This window comes from Solea senegalensis, linkage group LG15 (genome assembly GCF_019176455.1).
Source record: "Solea senegalensis isolate Sse05_10M linkage group LG15, IFAPA_SoseM_1, whole genome shotgun sequence".
NCBI lineage: Eukaryota > Metazoa > Chordata > Actinopteri > Pleuronectiformes > Soleidae > Solea > Solea senegalensis.
In genome coordinates this window covers 8,168,107-8,189,973 of record NC_058035.1, presented here as the reverse complement: position 1 = coordinate 8,189,973, position 21,867 = coordinate 8,168,107, and the positions used below count along the sequence as shown (strand labels likewise).

The 21,867-nt window shown below is 42.9% G+C and overlaps 2 protein-coding genes across 3 annotated transcripts in view; one reads left to right on the top strand and one right to left on the bottom strand.

Moving 5' to 3' along the window:
* slc35f3b (solute carrier family 35 member F3b) overlaps positions 1 to 18,343 on the top strand; it is a 47,224-nt gene extending 28,881 nt beyond the window's left edge. For both annotated transcript variants that reach the window (XM_044045379.1, XM_044045380.1), the window contains 6 exons: positions 8,256 to 8,598; positions 11,319 to 11,538; positions 14,663 to 14,788; positions 15,179 to 15,371; positions 15,520 to 15,609; positions 16,233 to 18,343. In XM_044045379.1, the coding sequence (XP_043901314.1) occupies positions 8,256 to 8,598; positions 11,319 to 11,538; positions 14,663 to 14,788; positions 15,179 to 15,371; positions 15,520 to 15,609; positions 16,233 to 16,468 (1,208 nt within the window). In that variant the 3' untranslated portion in view covers positions 16,469 to 18,343. The remainder of the gene's footprint in view (positions 1 to 8,255; positions 8,599 to 11,318; positions 11,539 to 14,662; positions 14,789 to 15,178; positions 15,372 to 15,519; positions 15,610 to 16,232) is intronic.
* LOC122781599 (5-hydroxytryptamine receptor 1D) lies at positions 18,258 to 21,737 on the bottom strand. Its single transcript, XM_044045378.1, has 3 exons — positions 21,505 to 21,737; positions 20,252 to 20,412; positions 18,258 to 20,136 (listed from the first exon to the last, which is right to left on the bottom strand). The coding sequence occupies exons 1-3, from the start codon at positions 21,665 to 21,667 to the stop codon at positions 18,865 to 18,867; spliced, it is 1,596 nt and encodes a 531-aa protein (XP_043901313.1). The 5' UTR covers positions 21,668 to 21,737; the 3' UTR covers positions 18,258 to 18,864.
* Positions 21,738 to 21,867: the final 130 nt, after the last annotated feature.

The following is a 21,867-nucleotide window of genomic DNA, read 5'->3' as shown; positions in this document are numbered from 1 at the left end:
TCTATGAGCGTGCACTGAATACACAATGACGGAGCTTTTGTTTCGTTTGAGGCTCAGCTTTATCGAGTGTTGGCGAGGAGAACTCTATCCGTTTTAAAGTGTAATGAGTGAGATTTTATTAAACAGATGGGTTGAAGTTACAGGCTAAATTGATTCATTTTAGTCACAGTGTTTTATCTTATATATATATATATATATATATATATACACACACACACACACATATACATACATATACATATATATATATATATATATATATATATATATATATATATATATATATATATATATATATATATATATATATATATATATATATAATTCAGGGCTATATATTTGTGCTGCAAGCTTTCCTCAGGGTTCTGTATACACTGTACCCTCTTTAATGCAGCTACATGTTATAGTGGTAATGTTGCCTCACACAGAGCTGAAATATCACAATATTTCCATCATGCCTTCAGTGGCAGTTGTAACTGTGACCAGTGTGGAAATAATGTCAGCATAAAATTGTGCTTTGTTGCATTTCATGTTTGAAAATGCCTGAGTTGGCAGTTCACTCCATCTCAGTGTTGTTTGATACTGTTGTTGTTTTTTTTAATCATACAATTTCAAAAATAATCATCATCAAAAGCAGAAAAGCAGTTGTTTGAAAATTGCATAGTCACAAGTTAGGTTTATGTGTGCTATGACACCTATAAGTAACCAGTGGCCTTATGGTGCAGCACTCAAGAGTTGACACTTGTGAGTGTTTATCCATTACTGCTTCAGGGACAGTGTGGACCATCTTTCAAGTATTGATTTGTCACAGAATGTGCTGGGACTCCAGCCTGTTAAACTACAGGTCAGTCGTGATGTATTCACTGTTGTCAGTGATGGCAAGAAAAAGAGAAAGGGATGCTTTCAGACTAGGGAATGTATAAGATACTGTAGGACAGTGTCCGTAGTGCTCAATGTCAGTAAATGCATACATTGACACATACAGACACCAGCTACTTTATTAGGTACGCAGAATACCTAATGAAGTAGCATGAGTGTGGTCTTCTGCTGCTGTAGCCCAGATAATTCTCTGTAATCTCTGCAGATGGTTGTGTGTTTAAATCCCTGTAGATCTGTAGAACATAATCTACAAAATTGTGCGTCTATGTTTAAATGCACTAAGAAGCTGCCATGTGATTGGCGGTTATAAAAGTGGCCAGTGAGCGTGTAACACAAACACCTGTTTGCACACTCTGTTTTGCCGTGTCACTAACCACAGAGACACGTTGGGCGCGGCAGCATTGACCTCCATCATGTTGGAGGCAGCAGGGCAGGTCAGCTCAGTGACTAATTATAAGTGTGAGGAAGTTGCATCAGTGTCCTTTGAGCTTGAAGGAGAAACCAGCGAGGAATTAAGAAGAGCAGGATCAGTAACAGCCATCAACCCGCCCTTGTCTGCCCTCTTGAGCCTTTGTCCCCTTGGCCCATGTGGTCCCACCTTCCCGCTTGTTTTGACGCCACAGCGTGTGTGTTTTTTTTTTTACCTGTCTTCCTGTATGTGTTGTCGAGTGAGACGCCTCTTGTCAGATGAGCCTGCCCTGGTGTGTTGAAAGGTCTCCGACTGACAGCTTGTCCTGAGCAGGCTGTCACAGCCAAGTATCAAAGACCCCCGGTGTGTCTGTCAGAGAGACAGAGATGACAAAGACTGTGACTGCCGACTGTCTGCCACAGTGCAAGTGAAGTGACATTTATAGATTACAGTTCATAACAAATTCCTGCAGGAGAAATTGTCTTACTTTGAAAAAGAGACTCTGTTAAAGATGTACATTTGACATTTCAGAACTGACAAAGCAAAGTCACCATGATGATTAGGGGATTTAAAAAAAAATAGAAAATAAAAATAAGGATAAATTCAGTGATTGATCCTGTGTGACAGCCAAAAACAAGTTTTAAGCAGATGATTGTCTGTTTTATGATTGCCTGTCATCTAAAATATTACTTTTAAGTTTTATTTAAAGGGTAATTTCAGCCAAATCTATAGTATTTTTACATACAACCCCTGATGACTATATCTATCCATGGAGATAAAGTAGTTCAGCATGGAAATCTTTGGCAAGATGTTATGCAAAACTGTTCATATGAAGATGTACTGGGCCTTTCATTTTTAATGTTTCTTTTAATGTGCCAATTTAAGTATGTATATAACCTGTGTGAGTCAAATGAGTTCTTGGCAGAACATGCAAGTTGCACCAGTCAATTCACATTCATCACCAAGCAGAGTCTTGACTCGACAGTAAGACGGTCCAGACGTGTGTATGAGTGATTGATCTGTTTACCCTGTTGAATCAGCGAGGCAGAGCTCTGCAGTGCACTCTCACTCCCACAGAGATCTTACCCAACAGACTAACGTCTCTCTCTTACCTCACTCTGATCCCAGTGAAGCGTTCTGGACAGCTGTGAGGTCAGCCTGGAAAGATCGGCACACACAGAGCCCGATGCTGTTGTTCACTGCCGCCTGCAAGAATCTTTGTTCTTATTATTCTGGAAGAATCCAGGCAGCAGAGAGGGTGGCGAATGGTGTGGGTGGTGGCCTGTGCCTGGGGATACAGAGGGACATAGCAGTGTGCGTGTGTATCGTGGACAGGTTCTGTGAAGTGTGAGAGCAGGCAGGCAGGCAGGCAGGCAGGCAGGCAGGCAGGCAGACAGGCAGGCAGGCCTCTGTTGGCACGTTTGGGATTTGCAGAAATCAGCAGGAGAGATCTGCAGTGCAGCGTGCGCAGGGTGAGGGAGTGGAGCTGGAGTGGGAACAAGGCTGCAGGGAAGCATGTGGTGAGATGGAAGGAAGGGGAAACTGTGAGACTGGCTAGTAAATCTCGACACCAACTGGAGCGCTGTGACCCTACCAGGAGTAAGACATGTGCTCAATAACCAGCTTATGTGGTGCTCGGTGTACTAAAACTAGAAGCAGACAAATGCCCCGAGATAAATATTGATTTATTGTGTCTTCAGTGTTTTTCAACCTACAGTTTTTCACACAGGTAAAGAAGGGTCATAGTTTTTTTGTCTGAAATATGGTTTGTGTCAAATAAGCATCGTGACAGAATCTTCTTTTAACACCCCCTTTACTCCTGAGACTGGCTTTAATTCAACCGTGTGGGTGGGATGAATGTATTTGAGGAAGCAACAAAGAGGAGCACGATACAGCCGTCACAGTGGATCCCTGCAAGGATGCACACACTCTGTTCCTGTCTCCAGTCGTTTTACAGTGGCTTGTTAGGTTCATTTAAGTTTATTTGGATAAAGCAATTAACCAGTCGCTACTCTGCAAGTTGTCTTACTCTAAAGTCTATTTTTGTGCTCACAAAGCTTCATTTTTACACCTGAAATTACAGCAACGATTGCACTGCAGGGTTTTTACTGTACCGCAGTCGCCATGGCGTCACGGTGCCGACCTTGACAGTTGACATTTGATTACAAACCGATAAGGTTAAAAAGGTTACGGTTCATTATTCAGCACTTACAGTGGCTCTACCTGGTTAACGGCCTCAGATGTCATTTGGGGTGTCTTTCTATCTTTCTTAGCCACTCCACTGACCCACACTGCACATTGATGAGTTCAGCACTGCTCCACACTGTTCATCACCAGTGGTCAAGGTTGAAAGAGTTTTTCTGTCTTTAAAAGCACTGAATCGGTGCTATAGACATAACTATAACAGTGGAATGAGCACCGTTTCTTGTGTCAAAACTGGACCTTTAAAAAATACACATAAACATGTCAGTCCAACTGAAAACTAATACACAATATAATTTGGAGTCAAAATTATAACCGCATGTATACGTGTATAAGACTTAAGTGATGACATTTTGACTTTCAGGCCTCTTCAAGACCATAAACATTGTGATGCTGGCACTCATTTATAATGTAGGTCACTCCTACTTAACACGTGTGCTACCATTTCCAAAAATGAGTCTTGATTGATGGGGGCAATCAATCAAGGGTCATTTTGACATATAGAAACAGAACATACCAGTGTTGCTCAGTCTTGGTCCTCAGGACTCCCTGCCCAGCATGTTTCCCTGCTCCAACACACATGATTCAAAAAGTCTGCTCATCGGCAAGCTGCAGAAGCAAGATAACAACCCATTTATTTGAATCAGGTGTGTTGGAGCAGGGAAACATGTAAAACATGGAGGCGCAGTGGGTCCCCAGGACCAGGATTGAGGAACACTGTTATATACCAATACCAAAAATTATTACCAATGATTTCTAATAGATGTACAAACAAGGTTTTAGCACATTTTATATGCATGTACCTTTGAACTGTGCGACTATGAATCAAAGGAGGGTAAAATGCTCATTATAAGAAGGTTATAGTCAATGTTGAGTCCATGTGGTGACAGAAAACGATGAATCCAAAACCTCTCTCCTCCAAGTGACCTCCTCTTGAGTGGAGGGATATTTTTTCACTCCCTATAAACCTGCGAGAGGAAATCAGATGATTTAATTCAGTTCACATTTTTACATCAAACTGTGCGTCTGTGTTCTGCAGTTCATGTTGTTAAATGCCTTTTTACCAAAGTATGACATACCACAAGGGCAAGTAATGAGATCATTCCTTAGATTATTACTATTCCTTTTATCTGTTCTGCACCTTATGAGTATTATATTATACATTTTACACAGTTATTCATTTTGTTGTGGCTTTATGTTTTTTTAGAAGGTTACTCCTACATTTACTCAGACCAGGGTTGACTCATGATGGCCTTGGCGTTCTGAACATGTACCACAGTTTCCACCGCTATTTAACACAAAGGACAACAGTGACAAAGGCATGGCGGAAACCTAGGCTGGTAAATGAATTGGACTGCTGAGGAGACAGATTTTATGCCCTTTGAATATTTCACAGCTAAACCAGCTAAACTGGAACCCGCCTACGAACATAGGCTTACTAACAAGCTGAAACATAGTGAGTGATAAGTGCAGGCTGCGTGACAGTTATACTGATGTTGTCACGACGCCTCACGCAGTCCCTTCACATGTGCAAGGGCTGGAAATGCTTTGCTGGGCACCCAGTGCCTCGCTGGGGGCTGATTGGCTTGGCCCATTACTGCATTTGGAAGATTAAACTGTGCTGCAGTACAGAGCAGTGGCCAGGACCATGGGATGTGGGACAGAAGCCCAGGAAGGACAAAAGCTGGGCATCGTAAACACGATATGACCTTCACAACGGGACAGCGAGGCTTGGAGCTCAGAATAGAGAAACTCAATTCTCACCCTTGTTCTCCGAGACTTTGACAGACATCCATGTGTGTGTCTGTGTCCATTCTGGGGCTTTGCTGACGCATCATTTTTAAATGCAATGAGCTTGAGTCATCTTTTCACAGCTGCCAAGTTTGCTGCGGCACTGACATCAAGTGCTCTTGCAGTGGCAGAAGTACATTTGGAAACAGAAGATGACCGTCTTGTGTGTGTGCAGCAGACAGCGGTAGCATTAGAGGTGATAGTCATCAGTGAAGTTAATCTATGACATGATGAGAACACGTGGCAAGGTCAAAAGCAGCTCTTCTGGGAAGAGTGAGTCGCCTCAGTGGGCGTGATGGATGCCCTCGTACGGCTCATTCATTAGATTATGCAGCGAGCCACTTAAATTAGCCAATACTGTTGGTGTCTGTTCATTTTATCACACACATCATATTAACACGAGGACAGACGGTGTCGTCAGAGCTGCATGGCAATCAACAATCTCCGGTTCGAGCTAGTGTTATTCTTGTCTCTCTGAGTTCGTCTGAGGTGCTTTCTGTATTTTAGTCGACAGTAGACAGTACAGATAAACACTCCCCGAGGCTCATTATTACCTCTGGAAACACCATCAGGGAGATCCTTCATTTTTAACTTGTTGGAAGGCAGAAAGCTGCCGATGATGCACGGCACATTTTATGCAGTTGTTATTAAACAGAGCAGTTTAGTGTTTCCTGTTTTCTCCTCTCACTTCCCCGATTGGAAAGTCGTGGTGTTGCAGTTGCAGAAGTCTAAACTGATTTATTCTCGGGCCTCACTGGTAATACTTCACATGTGGACTCAGCCAAGACACATTAATGTTTCATTCATACATTAGCAGGTTCCTGACAGCAGCTCGTACACCGGTGGAGGAGGATACTACATTTTTTACATTACTATTCTACTAATAATGTTTTGTTAGGATCTATGGAGCAGTGTGTGTGTGTGTATGTGTGTGTGTGTGACAGGTATGGGATGCTTTTAATGTTCCACTTTGTTATGGTTTGATACTAGAAAGTTTGACTGAACAATACGCTCCTTCTCTACAGGTTCTCAGCACAAGGACAGATACCGGTCCTGGACACAGTTTGCATTAGCAGATAAAGGAAGCAAGGATAATACTTAAATATTATTATTTATAATAATAAATCCTCCGGTGGAGGATAAAGCACCAGATACTGGATGGATGGATTTGTTTATGCTATGCATGTGGGTAGGATAGAGAGACATTGCATCAGTATAATGGAGGGGGGGGGAGCAGATTCTCCCTCCAGCCCAACTCCATAGCAACACAATTCCATACAGGAAGGATGGGGTGGACTGTTAAGATGTCCCGCCCCTGTAGTCGGCTTTTCTTTTCCATATGGATAAGGGGAACCTGCAGTGGCCTAGGAAATCGTCCAGGGTGTACCCCGTTTTGACTGGCTCTGTCTCCACCACAACCCTCATGGAGGATAAAGTGGTAGACAATAAATGAATGAATGAGTAAATTATTATTAACTAATATTGCTTCGTTTTTTTGTATTGCTGTGTGTGGAGGGAGTGTTTAATTTCTGGGGTCAGCTGCTAGTTAGGGGAGTAGCTGTTTGTGCGTCTGCCTGTCTGTCTGCCTGTCTCCCTGCTATGGTGCTGTGTAAAGTTGTGTGTCAACCTGAGGAGGTGGAGACAGCATTATTGGTATCAATACTGTTGAAAATGACAATCAAATTCAAATTTGTTGGTGCTTTTTTTGACAAGCTTAGTGCCACTTTTACACACACACACACACAGAATTGTATAAATGAGACAATAGCTGTTATTTACCTACAGTATTTATGGGTAAGTTCAGTAACTTGAGGGAACAAAATAACTTTGGAAAGTGAGATTACACCTGAGGTACACCTGAGCAAGGTACCCAACCCCCATTGCTCCCCGGGTGCTTCTCAGTGTGGCAGCCCACTGCTCCTAATTCTAGGATGGGTCAAAATGCAGAGAATAATTTCCCTAAGGGGAATAATAAAGTATCTAAAATTAAAAAACAATTTTGAAGTATTGAGGGAGTGCGTGTGGGACAGAAAGCAACTTGCCAACACCTTGATTCAGTTTACACATTACTAAAGAAATAAGGAGGTTGTCAGGTTTTGACATGAGTAATATAAGGCGTGGAAAAAAGAGAAAAGTGTTTTTATATGGGCCTGTTTTGCTCACAGGCTGACACACACACATACGGACTCACACTCACACACAGAGACATGGCACTGTGAGGTGAATAGGAGGTCTTGGATTAGATATCAGTGCTGTCCTCTTTTGTCCTTTGTGTGGCTGCCACCTGTCACACTCGATCACCATATTTATAACTCAGATGTCCGACTGATTACATCCAGGTTCAATTACACTGTGAAAATAGCTATTTATAAGTGGCGAAATAATGGCAAAACATGTTTGACCCATGTCACTCAAGACTCCTCTGTTGCACATAAGCTTTTAGCGCAGATTTAACATGTTAAGATGAAGATAATGGGAAATTGTCCATGTATGAAGCTAAGCTACTTGTTTCACACTGCTCACGGCATCATAGCTACTGGTTTAAGCATGTAGTTTCTTGGCAGGTGTAATACAATACAATAATTCACATGATACAACAATTCATAATGTGTGGTGGCTGTAATTAAATGTTGGTGTGCTGCCAATCTGTGGTTACACGTTTTGATTGTTTTAAGCCATTGTTGTAAGCTGCAGGAAGTATGCTGTGCCCAATACACAATATGCATTTATATAACATTTTTATGCTCTTGCATATAAACTGTATACACACGCTGACAGCACAGCACAATGTGGTCCATTGTGTTTCTCTTCAAAGGACGAGAAAGTCATGAGCTGGAAGAGCTGAGTTTTAATTTATTCAAAAATGTGCTGGAATCATAACTCACTGCTGTGATAGCTAAAGTTGAAAATGAAAAAAGTTTCAGTGTGAGTGTGAGTGTGAGTCTGCGTAACCTTTGAACGTGTCCTTCTGCAGGAGAAGACCGCACAAGGGAGACCGTGGTCGGCACCACAGATGCTCAGGCGGCCGGTGGCTCTTCGGGAGCAGAGGCCGGCACCAACAGACGGAGGCTCCACTGCTGCATCAGGGTAACGACTGTGCAGGTGCGGAAGGCCCTGTGGGGGGTCGTCATGGTGATGTGTGTGTGCTCCTCCTGGGCAGGCGCCACCCAACTGGCCAAGCTGACCTTTAAGCAGTTTGACGCGCCCTTCACCCTCACCTGGTTTGCCACCACCTGGAACTGCCTCTTCTTTCCTCTCTACTACATCGGTCACCTGTGCAAAAGTCCAGAGAGGCAAACGCCCAGACAGAGATTCAGGTGAGATTAAGGTCACTGTCACCCTGCATCCAGCTGGAGTTACAATGAAGAACAAGGTGAACTACAGAATTTTAACTGGGCTCAAAATAAATCAAATCAAATAATGTTGTATTACATTGATTTACCACTTGAATATCAAAGGTTTAATTTGTTTATGTTTAATCAGCCAAACGTGATGATGATGTGAAGTGAAGTAGGAGGAAAAACATCAACAGCAAATATCACGTCAGCTACAGCTCAAGAGCAATTTTTAGAGTTTAGCTCTTTATTGCAATTTCACATCTTTACAAGTGAAAGCATGGTTCCAAACAGCAGCCTCTGTAAATGTAATGCAGCATTCACGGGGCTTATTTTGATGGAAAGTTGTTTTTCTCGGATGGTGTCAAATAGTCTCGCTGTGTAACCCACAGCTCAGATGCACGCGCACATACCGCGGAAATTGGAAACTGATGAAAAGGCAAAGGGAATGTGCGAATGCAGAGGCTTTATGATAACCCCCACAGGCCAAGAAAAGAAAAAAAGTCCGGTTGGTAAGAATTAGTGACCTCTAATGGTGAGACTGTGTGATTCTAACAAACAGAGGAGTCCTCTGCTTACTCACCCTCTTCACCAAGCATGTCAGGGAACTACAGTGAACTTTGCATACCAGAAATGATATGGATCATCTTCATTTGTGTCTTAAGCATTAGCTTCAAAAAGCAAAAGCACTTACTCTTACATAAAAGGCTTATTCTAATTCATACAAACAATACTTATGGGTAGTGTATTCAATTAATGTACAGGTGTTTCCATGGCAGTATTTTCCTTAAGTTACATTTATAACACATTTCTAATCAGCGTTATGTTCATATTCCTTTTGCATTTACTGGTTTGTTGAACACAGTCACTCTGGTAATGAAGCAGCAAACACAAAGAAAGTGTGTACAGGTACTTTCACAGTTGAATTATTAGTCTATTATTTATGGCCTTACCGAAAAATGGGTTTTTGTTTCTGTCAGTTGGTGGTGAACTGAGGACTCTATATTTCTTCTGTGATGTCATTATTCTTTAGGGTTTTTTTTTTTTTGTTGAGGGCTTATGCGAGAATCTGGGTCTCCTGCAGCTCCGCTGGGGCTGATGAGCTCCGACTATCAAACGCTGTGTTTCCTTTGTGTTCATTCAAAGTGCACTTGCTGGTGAATCTCAGACAATGCCAAGAACCAAAGACAATCAGGGAACATTTGTAATAGCTGTCCTATCTTTTAATATAAAGCAGTGGCCAATGTGCAAGATGAAATGAAATGAATCTGACACCATTAATGTCTTGCTTCTCTCGTCGTCAATGTAAGTGGAGAGGATTTTAACTCTAAGAGGCAGATGCTCCATTTTTTTCTTTTATTTTTTACAGTGCACCTGCTCATTATCTTCCCTTGTGCGCTGAGTTGAGATTTACCTGACAGATTGTAGAAGGAGGGAAGTGAAACAGAAATTAGGTTGGTGTTTTGTTTGTAAGGAGTCGGTGCTTGTCTTTGTTATAGTTTGAGAAGTTCTGAGTTATTCATTGTTACACTCAGTGGCCACCAAAACAAAGACGAGAGCGTGACTCATTCATTCTCTGCGGAGGATGCCCTTACTCCACTATGTGTTGACACAGCAAATAGTTGGTGACTGCAATAGAAAATCAAATCCTCATATTTATAACCTTTAAAATTCTAACTGCTGACTTCACGAGCTGCTCGACGCATTAAAATCTGCTTTCAGACCACCTTGGTCAGCTGCTGTCGAGCTGTAAATCATGTGCCACAGTCAGGTAGGAACAAACCACGTATTCATTATTGTGTATGAAGTGTCTGTGATGAAATGTGTGATGCGCTTTAACGCCATCGTCACTAAATACGTGGGAGAGGGAGAGGTTATTAGTGCTGAGTCAACTCTCTGGAGCCGACGCATACAGTAACTGCTCCTCAGTTGCCAGAAACACGCCACTCCTCAGTTATTGATGTGTCGTCACTTTTACAGCCTCGAGTGCTTTTAGAGTAAACTGCATGTGTACAATGAACCCGTGAGCTACGTGTTTACAGAGGCAACCATATCTTGAACCTTTTCAAAATAAGACCAAACATCTGTAGCTTTAGATTATCAGCCACGATTTAATATTGTGTTCATCCATGACAATTGTTTGAGAACTGACAGCTTATTTTGCATATTAAAAGACGGGGTCCAAGAAAGGAATAACAGAGATAGTTAGAGGACATGTAGTGGAAAAAGAAGTAAAAGTTGCTAGAGATATAAATAACAAAATAAAGTACACATACATGTATTTTGTACTATTTTGTACAACACTGCAACCTAACATAAGTCAAGAATTGTACCATGTATTTCCTTGTATAGTGTATTTATCTGCACCAGTTAAAATCTATTATTATGATTTTACAATGTCCTTACATGGTAGCTGCTGAGATACTGGCTTGGTTTGTTTACTTATTGAAATAGACAAATCAGCTGCCCAGGTAGTAGTTTCATTAACAAGGCACTCTACTTGAGTGAAGTGGATTCCTCATGCATTGTGATGCAAATGTAAATGTTTTAGTGGTAATTACTTTTAAATATAGCCTCTGGCTTCTCTACTCCTATTTGTTCAGATTGAGTTCCCCCCACTATCATAGTACTGTATTATACATCTTAAAATAGCTATACCTCATCCTATAATATGTTAACTCTCGCTCTATGTCTCTGCACAGGGAGTGCTGTAGGTTTTTCGGGGACGACGGACTGACCCCCAAGGTTTTTTTCACCAAGGTTGCTCCTTTCGGCCTCCTGTGGATCCTCACCAACTACCTGTACCTGCAGGCTCTCAGGAAGATCAACACGACAGACGTGTCAGCGCTGTTCTGTTGTAACAAGGCCTTTGTCTTTCTGCTCTCCTGGATTGTACTCAGAGATCGCTTCATGGGAGTCAGGGTGAGTATGTGTGTGTGTGTGTGTGTGTGTGTGTTTGTTCTGTCCGGGGCTACACACCTGTAGCATCTTTCATCTGTAACAAACAAAACAAACAACTCTCTTAGGAAGTCATGTGCAAAAAATACACTTTACTCAACTTGTACTGCCTCTGACAGTTTTCTTGTTTGGAAGCAGCTGAATTGAGTGATATTATCTTTTAATAGGATATTTGACTCACCTCCCTTATCTTCTACACCACAGTCTCAGATGGTGGTAGAGCTTAACCAGACGCGGACTAGGTCTTCTGAGGCTCATTTTAATATCTACACATATTTGAATATTTGAACATTCTATAACGAGTCGTATCAAATAGTGATTTTTTTTCCCACCCCCAGATCATTTCATTTAGACGAAAGTCAACATAATTTGGTTTTCCACATTAACTAATAAGTGTCTGAGAGTCAATTTCTTTGCTGTTTTGTAAACTATCCCATGATCCCTCATGTTTTTCCTGACTCCCATGTAATGGTCCTTTCATATACTATCCTGGATAATCTCCGTTTTCTAGACTCATCATAAAGAAACTGCCCTGGGAGGTGAATTGACGTGATTCTTCCTTCACATCCTCGCGGATCTTAACGTAAATACTATGTGGCAGTCGAATGTGTGTGCGCCTCACACATAGCACTGTCACGTTAAGTACATGTAACCTGGGAGACAGCGTGACGTCCCACCAATGATCACTGTGTCTTTCAAACGTGCCTCCTGGTGTATGTGTATGTGTTTGTGTACTTGTATGCGTATCTTTGTGAGGACTTTTTGAGGGTTAAGACTTGGTTTTAGGGTTAGGGTTAGATTGGGTTTAGGTTAGAGTTAGGGTTAGGCGTTTACTAAGAAATGTCGGCTGTGGGGACAAATTCAGATACAAACTTCTCTCCTTGAGGACATTTTCACCTTGTGAGGACATTTTGGCTGGTCCTTACCACTGACAGACAGAGACAGACTTACTTAGCGCTAATTTCGTCGGTCATTGTGCGCCAAGCAGGAGAGCTTACAATGACGGATTAAACCACCAGAAATCGCGGGGTTAGTACAGAGTTAATAGTCCAATTAGTCAGGGAAATTACATAGATGCAGCTTACAGTTGCAGTGAAACATCTGTAAGACATGCTGCCAAAGTTTCCTGGCTCATCCCTGCGGCCAGAAAACAGAGAGTGACTGCCAGGCACTTGGCTTTACTCTCTGGCGCGCTGTGGTTTTATTTGAGGGACTTTTATTCCATCTCTCTCATCGGCAACACCAACGATTCATATTCCCCATTTAGTGGTCTTACTTTCCCCTGCCACCAAAATCCAGTGGGTCTCAGTCTATTTCGTATCAAGAACAATAAGAATAACCCCTTTTAATGGTCGCTATGTTGATGTTGATGATATTTTGTATAAGGGACGTAAAATGGGAGTATAAAGTATTATAAGGGAGTATAAATGGGCCTTAAGGGTCTTTACACTTGTTTCTCAGAGGCTGACATACATGGAAAAAAGAAAATGGTTGACAAACTCAAAGTCATGACTTCAGTTGGTAACACCTGAGTTCATTCAAACTACTGTTTCCAAGTTCTATGAGGACAACCTCCTCGTTGTACTTTGAATGAACTCAATTCATCCGGGTGCTCCCGTCTGTTGAAGTCATTTTTTGAGCCATTTTCCTTTCTCAGCGTGTCTGCAGCCCCCCTGCACTCCACAGAACAGGTGAGCAAAGGAATGTTTTTTGCCTTGACACACTCACAACCACTCCATCCTTCCCTCGTGTAATCCCAAACTCCCCACCCCCATTATCTGTGATGAAAGGCCTTCGTACGCTGATAATCCTGCCTCTCTCTCTCTCTCTCTCTCTCTCGCTCTTGCACCATCACATACTCTCCCTCTCTCTCTCTCTCCCTCTCTCTCTCTCTCTCTCACTCTCACTTTCTGGCTTGGTGGTGGGGATTGCAGTGTTTGGATGTCTGCAGCAATGCAGGGAATCTTGAATGGGTTTGTCATGAAAGTGGAGGAGGAGAGCGAAAGAGAGAGAGTAATGAGGGTTGTTTCGCGAGTATATTGTGTATAAAGCGAGTGTGTCATGGTGGCTGCTTTACAATGTACACGTTGGAAGGTCATAAGATAAATAAGCCAGCTGGAAAGGGAGTTGGGTGCTTAATCCGCACGCACACACAGATGTAAAAACACGATAATCACCTAATCTGCTGGATGTGCAGGTGTCATGATCTCATGATTTAACCTCTGCACCTCGCGCCGCGCTTAAACACCACATGAAACGGAATCAGTAGCACACGCAGGTTCGCTGACCCTGTAAGCACTACAGTAGAAATGAGAGGCATGGCTGTGACTGACAGGCAACCTGCAGTGCAGAAAGAGACATTTTGCCAAGGGATCCCAAGGGCTTTGCCCAAGCGAAGGCACACGGCTCATTTATCTTCCTGACACCTCCTTAATGCGGAGTCCATCCACTCCGCTGGACTTGCACCGTGTCCCTATCTCTGGTCCTCAACGGCTGCGAGCACATGTGCGCACAACACATCAACACAAAGGCAACTCAATGTAACTTCTGTAAGACTTCTCACTCTGTTATGCTGAGGTTGACTGATTGCTGGATGAAAACAGATGGTTTTTCCTGCCATTGTGAAGCTGTGTGATAATCACACAGGCCCGCGCCGGGTGTGAGAGGAGTCCGGGGGGTAATTTGGTTTGTAAACATGATGACAAGTGTAACGGAAATCAATGTGAGACAATCAGGCCGACACTTTAATATCTGTCCTGTGTCGGCTTGGCTGCAAATGTACTGTAGCTAAAAACAGATTTTCATTTATGCGCGTCTGCATGTGAGATAACATAAATACCAAAGGAACATATTGAACTGACAATGAAATAAAAACCCACTAATTATACTTTTTACAAGCTTGTCCTGTGAGGCTTTGTGATTACTGCAGTGCATAACAAATTGGGGGCCATGTGTGCCTGCTGAGTCCCAACACAGCAGTAACGTCTCGTGTGTCTTTATCACCACACTGTGAGCAGCATGTCGTCCATCCGTCACTCTCTGATGTTGCCTCCTTCTCTCTTTCCCTCTCTTTCTCTTTCCCCCACAGATAGTAGCTGCTATCTTGGCCATAGCAGGTATCGTAATGATGACCTATGCTGATGGATTCCACAGCCACTCAGTCATTGGTATCACTTTGGTTGTGGCCTCTGCTTCAATGTCGGCACTCTACAAGGTATAAAAAAACGACTTAAAAAGTATTTATATATTATTATTATTATTATTACATATTATATTATATGCTTATGTAAATGGATGGCAGAAACCAGGAGGTAATGACATGAAAGAGTCAGCTGACAGGAGCATGTGATATGTGTGTTTGCTCGCTGGCCTCAGACTGTCATGTCCCGGTCAAGGAGGTTACAGGATAAAAAGTGATATTTTGACAGGGGCTCTGGTCTCCTCTGCCCTGCTGTCCGTGCTGCCTAATGTGATAAACAAGACAGCCGCAGCCTTGTGCCAGACACACGCCAGGTACTTGGCAGGTGCAGCCTCTGCAGCACCTACTCTGGCCCTTGGGGAGTGGTGCATTCTTGTGCATTCATCACCCGTCCTTTATCCCCAGGTGCTCTTCAAGATGGTCCTGGGCAGTGCCAAATTTGGTGAGGCTGCGCTCTTTCTGAGCATCGTCGGAAGCGCCAACTTTGTTTTCATCAGCATCGTGCCGATCATCCTGTATTTTACACACGTGGAGTACGTCGGCTCACCCGAGAACATCCCCTGGGCGTATTTGTGTGGGGTTGCAGGTCTGCTTTTCGGTACGGGACGATGTCTTACAGAGCCATATAATGCATGCACCTGAAACTCTATGCATTATATCAGGAATTAATATCTATAAGCCATGAATAGTATTCTGTAAATGTTGTATTGATACTGCTGCTGCTCTGATTCTACTCGTTCTCACAGCTTTCAACATCCTGGTGAACTTTGGCATTGCGATAACATACCCAACATTAATCTCCCTTGGCATCGTCTTAAGTGTTCCTGTAAATGCCAGTAAGTCTCTTTCTTTCCTCTTTCTATGCATTCAGTCACCATTTAGTTACTTCACTTTAAATCTACTGTGTACTTAAAGCTGCAGTGTGTAACGTTTGAAAGTGAATGCATGTCTCTGACATTCAAGCCATCGACAAATGAGTTCACACCATGCTGATTAAGTCTATCAGCTTCACATGATGCATGTCTGTAATTACGCGACGGTTTGTGCTATCGGAATAATTCCAACGGTTTCATCAAAGCCAACATGTGGTTATTACGGTAATTTCACTCACACTGTTGCAGGAAGCCGGTGAATCAGTGTCTTTCTCATCAGAGAGGAGAGATTTGGAAAAACCTGTACATAGTTATTTGTATTTTTTTGGCCTGTTTTTGGACAGTGTTCGTTTAAATATGTTTTATACACACACAATCTGGTGTATTTTTTGTTTGTCTCCATTTTAAATTGTTAATACACTGTTTTAACATGCTTTTAGCAGCTGGGTAGCAGTGTATTGGTGATTTCTTCATCTCATCATGTCATTTTATGTCTCAATGTCTGATTGTCTTTGCCGTTAATTACAATACTTTCACATCCCTACATATGCACATCACACTAATGCATCCTCCTATTTTTCTTCCAGTGGTGGACTTCTACACATGTGAAATAGATTTCAACACAGTGCGCATCATCGCCGTGTTCATCATTTGCCTGGGATTCCTCATGCTGCTGTTACCCGAGGACTGGGACCAGTGCATCATCCAGCTCAGCATGAAGCTGCGCAAACGAGACGAGCCAACAGAGGGCGGCGGAGAGGCGGGTACCACCGCGGGGCTGAACTGGAGAGGGAGAGCCAGGACGTCCACATTAGCACATTGATGACTTGTGTAATGTGAAAATGTGAAATGCAAACATACAGATAGAGGGAGGAAGGTGCATTAAGATGCAGTTCCGGGACATTTGACCTGCCTTGTGTCCTGCCCTCTCTCTCTCACACAGCTCCCTGGGTGGGAAAAAACAGATTTTGGACTGCTTTGTGTTCAGCCAAGACACGGGAGTTAAGAAATTGCACATCTTTACTTTGGCGTCCATTCCACTCACAAGCTATCCGAGTTGGGGCATGGACTCATAAACTCTATAATCCCTAATGCCCCCCTCGAAAACTAAAAAAAAGAAAAAAACAACAGCAAGACTTCTGTTGACTTCTGTATTTTTTTTTTTTTTTCATACCTCAAAATCATTCCATTGCTTCAACTACATCCTTGCACTTGGGAAAACTTGCCTAGTGGCTAAAGGAGGGTTCAACACCTGGTGGACTTGCTTACTTTCACATTGACATGTGTGTAAGATCCAAAGAAGAAGAATGCCTGAAAATGCTGAATGCTTCCTTCAGGTGACAACCTATAATAAAATACCTGCCTTCCTTGCACTGTACATAGCTGGATTTCACACCTTTGGTGACGCGGATCTGGTGTGAAGGGACTTGTCGGGACAATCTGTGAGGATCAATCTGAGCTGAGGAAGCTTTGACACACTGTGATTTTGACCATACTGACTGACCGTCAAAGGTTATGTGTTTAAACTCCAGTTCCGTAGGCACGGACACCCGTCGCTCAGGCCCACAGATTTAAAGACCAGTAACTCAGATGCATAGGTTTTTAATGCATGAGATGGTTGTTCGTTAAAAAAGAATAACAACAATATTAAGTGCTGTCAGTCCATCCATGAATCCTCTCAATTTCTGTTGCATTGGCAGCAACACTACTAACATTTTATTATCCAGGCAATGCAGGTAAAAAATGTGTATCAATGTACTGTCATTCAAATCATATAAAACTTTCATAATTAATGCTTCAGGTGTCCAAATCTGTGGATGGACTTGAGGCACTAACTTGGAAATAGCCCTTTAAATTTGGCCATCTTACAAAGCTACCACTGAGCCTCTCTTTTGAATTCCTGTCTCATTTAACTTCCTAGAATTACACGCACACATGCAGCAGATAAACTGTTTTATTTCTGGGGGGGAAAAACACACAGAGAGTCGATGGAAACTTTCTCACTGTGGCTCGAGGGAGAAGTGTGTTGGCACGAGGGGAAAAGGCTCATATCTGTCCAGCTCTTTTTTTTGTTCTGCTCTTTATCAAAATCCTACAGCACTCGTTTCCATTTATCGCTTTTCATGAGGCAACGGGGACGGACAAACGTGGGAGCGCTGGAAGAATCTCTGCCTTGTCGTGAATGTATGAACATCTCGAGAAACACACCTGCTCGCCGAGTGCTATTTGTTCTGTAGTGTCACGCCACGACTGCTGCAGAGAAACTCTTTAATACTACCTTTTCTTGCTCTCATACAAAAACTGTGTTGTTGTTTTTTAACAAGTTCTTGCTACATCCTTGCAGACCTTTCTTTTTTAAATACTTTTTACATTAAGTTGCTGACTGACCTTGAGAAACGACATCTACAAAAAAAAGGACAAGCACGAGCAGATCCAGCTTCACAGCCTTTTCTTTGAGCACTGTCTCCCATTGTCATTCACGATGACAATAAATAATAATATCGTATTCCTCTGGAATTTTGGCGAGAAATAAATGTAAACCTTTGTAAGGAATGAAGATTTTTTTTTACACCGAGATGCAACATATGATTATCACACTCGAGGAAGAGATATTTAGAGTGAATAAATGATGGGGTTTATTTGATCTATGGCTGGAAGTGTTATCACATGTACTAGATATAAAAGATTTCATTTTCAAGAGTGTCCCTTCTCTAGTTTTGTTACCACCTCACACTCTTTGTTACAGATCAATGCAAAATGCAAACAGAAAAGCTGAATATTGATTTCAGCCAAATAGACAATGATTAGTTGATCACATGATCGATATAACATCGAGCTGCAGATATTATCAATATTGACTGGTATTTCTTTGTCGTGTGTGTAAACTGAATATGTTGGTCAAATTAGACATTTGAACGTGCTATGTCACATTTATGGTGAATTTAAGAAGAAGAAGAAGAAGAAGAATTAGCAGCAAGTTAAGAAAACAGTCTTTCTTACTTCTTACTTACACACTCTACCACTGACTGATGATGGCTGCTTTCCACATATGAATCTTTGCTGGTTTTATTTTAAAGTATAATGATCTCATGCTAACTTGAGCTCCAGGGTACATATTGTGTTGCGGGGCCAAGATGTCACTTAATTTCATTCAATAAGGACAACAACTGTTAAGTCTGATGTGACATGTACTGTTTCTGGAACAGCATCTGCAGATAATTAACCAACATCATGCTCTACTCTCACTGTTATTTGGCCGTAGAAGAAAGTGGCCTGGCGCTCTCTGGTAAGAGCAGAGAAAGGCAGTCTGTTGCCCTCTTGTGGCAGAGAGGGGACCTGCAGGCAGTCCGTCCTCCTGTCACGACCAGCTTCTGACCACATGGGGAGTGAGGAGGTTTGATACACTTTGCATATATGCTCCTGTACTGTATAAATGGAGGGGGAATACTTGGAGAAATCAGAGTTTGAACTCTCAGAGTTGGAAGGTGGACCTGAATGGGTGGTGTTTTGGGTGCAGGGCTCGCTGCCCTTGCCATTGTCTCCCTCAGCCCTGACCTCCCCCTCCCTGCCCACCACACTCCCCAAGCGTGCTCGGATTTTTTGCCTTAGTGCCTCCAGTGCGCTCTGGAAACGTTTGCTGAGCAGAGCATACAGAAGAGGATTGATGTCTGAGTTCAGCAACACCATCCAGTACGAGAAAGTCACGGCACAAGGTGGGATGAGTGTGGATTGGCCTGAAATTGCAGTTTCTGTGGCCTGAACCAGGGCCACACCTATGTAAGGTGTCCAGCAGAGGAAGAAGGCTGAGATGACCAGGAAGAGGCGCGCCACTCCGTGGTGGTTCTGGTGCTGCTGGGAGTTCTGTGGAGGTGTTTGGGAGGTGCTTTGAGCAAGGAAGGAGACTAAACGTCTGGACATGGAGTTATTCTGCTCTGGAGCAGTAGTTTGGAGAGAGGGGCTGATAATGTTTACATCTTCTCTCCTGACATCAGACACAAACTGTCCACTGATGTGACAGATCAGTGTCGTGGGGCTGTGGAGTCCCTCACAGTTTCGGTGAGCTGAAACACCAGGAGCAGGATCCCTGCTTCGCTGGACAGAGTCCTCCAGTGTGTGAATCCTCCTGGCGTGGCTACGCGCCACCTTGACTATGTTCAGGTAGCAGAAGAGGATGACCACCGCAGGTAAGAGGTAGGAGAGGGAGGCCATTACAGCAGTGTAACTGGGACTACTGGCCCAGTTGACTGCACAGTTGCACATGGGGACCACATAAGTGATGGAGCTCCAACCCAGTAGAGGAGGGCAACTTGTGGCCAGAGCCTGCAGCCAGATCCACAGGACCACAGCGCAGGTTCTCCACAGGGTGCAGCGGGAGCTGTAGCGAAGGCAGTCCATGATGGAGTGGTAGCGGTCAAGGGCAATAGCAGCTACCGTCAGGACAGAAGCTGTGCAATACACAGAGGAGGTGTAACCCACATACAAACAAAGGTCCTGTGAGACAGGACAAAGACAAAAACAACAAGTGAATAAAAAGGAAAATAGGTGTCATTTGCACGCATTTTGCTTTTTTGTCAAACACTGATGCTGTGATGTTAATCTGACGTACATGATAGTCCACCCATCTGTGGTTCGTGACGGACAGAGCAACAAACGGCATGACTCCAACGCCCACCAGGAGGTCACTGACGGCGAGGTTCATGATCAGCACTGATGTCACGGAGTGGAGCGTCTTGGTTGCAGCCACAATAACGATAACAAGGATATTACCTGAATGCAAACACACAGCGACACACAGTGAGTTCACACTGGTTGCATTCACAGGAAGACAGACAATAACCATCATACAGCACTGAGCCCATGACCCCCATTAGTGACCTGCAAAAATCAGACTAGATGCACAAGGTCTGTTTATCCAAAACACAATGTGGATAGTTAGGGATTTATTTAATTGAGGTCTGGAAATGTCATGTTACTGCAATTACAAAATACAATAGAAGGTAGAGGGATGTTGCTTTCAGTCCAATACAGACGGGCTGAAACCTGGTTAACAAAAAGTATTGTCAGCCAAGAGCATGGTGTTGAGTCCTAGTTCCAGGTCTGTATAGTAAGGGGGCTTTAAAGGCATCATCTGTGGAGTTTGTGTGGAGCATTAAGAGTAAGGACAAGAATGAATCCTAATTAAATCTCCTGGGATTGGATGAGCATGTGAGACATTATGAGTAATTACATCAAATGGTGAGCCTTGGCAGATAAGTATTATAACTACTACTGTTTTTTTAGCAAAGATGTTAGAGAAATCGGTGGCTGTTCAAGTAAACATGACCACTGGTGTTATTTGTGTCCGATGATTATGTGAAAAAAATGTATATCATTATACAAAATGATGTGACTCCACACTCCACACTAAAAGACATGTCATGATGTGCTGCAGTACATGGAAATCATTTTTTCCCCATTTTACATAAAGGAATTATCTCTTATAACATTTTCGTGGCAAGGACCCACATTTGAGAATGGCTTATTTTCCTCTAATTATAATTTAATAATATAATATAATAATAATAACAACAACAATAATGATGATAATAATAATAAATACATATATTAACCGTTTTCAATGTGTTTCAGCAATTTTCTTAAGTAATGTATTAGTAATTAGTTATACATTACTTTTTGTATAATTTTGAACGTTTCTTTGGAGCAATTAAACGAACAAAAATAGATTGTGTTGCCCTCAGCAACCAGGACAGATTGTTGACGTTGCCTTGACTGACCCACAGAAAAGTAGGAATTCTGATTATTTAGGCAGATTTTTTTTCAGAAAGTGAATAAAATAAGTCAACAGATGATTCGGTATACCTGTCACAGCTCCCACACACATCAGCACGATAAGGATCTCCAGGACCAGTTGTGTCCGGCCGGACACTGCGGACCCTGCTCCCGCCGTCCAGCTCGCGTTAGCCGCCGCTGTCGTCAGCAAAGGCGGCCCGGGCTCCGACCAGGAGCTGCCCAGGTCCTCCATATGTCCCACTGCAGCGCGCTGTCCTCACATGATGAAGAGCCACGTACCTGCGTGTCTTCGCGGAAAAATAAATGAGTGCCATCAAGTGAGTTCCACCTGCTCCCCAGCTGGTCACCAGGTGAACACACTCCTTCCCAACATAGAGGAGGATGCTACAAGATGAACACCTGACATTAACTCTTTCAATACCTCTGCAATTA

What these genes read in the sequence shown, in the direction of transcription:
- LOC122781599 (XM_044045378.1), bottom strand. Translation starts at nt 21,667, where the DNA reads ATGGAGGACCTGGGCAGCTCCTGGTCGGAGCCCGGGCCGCCTTTGCTG. An exon ending in GTGTGTGGGAGCTGTGACAG is followed by an intron (nt 20,413 to 21,504) that starts GTATACCGAATC and finishes GTTTGCATTCAG; the next exon opens with GTAATATCCTTGTTATCGTT. An exon ending in ACAGATGGGTGGACTATCAT is followed by an intron (nt 20,137 to 20,251) that starts GTACGTCAGATT and finishes CCTGTCTCACAG; the next exon opens with GACCTTTGTTTGTATGTGGG.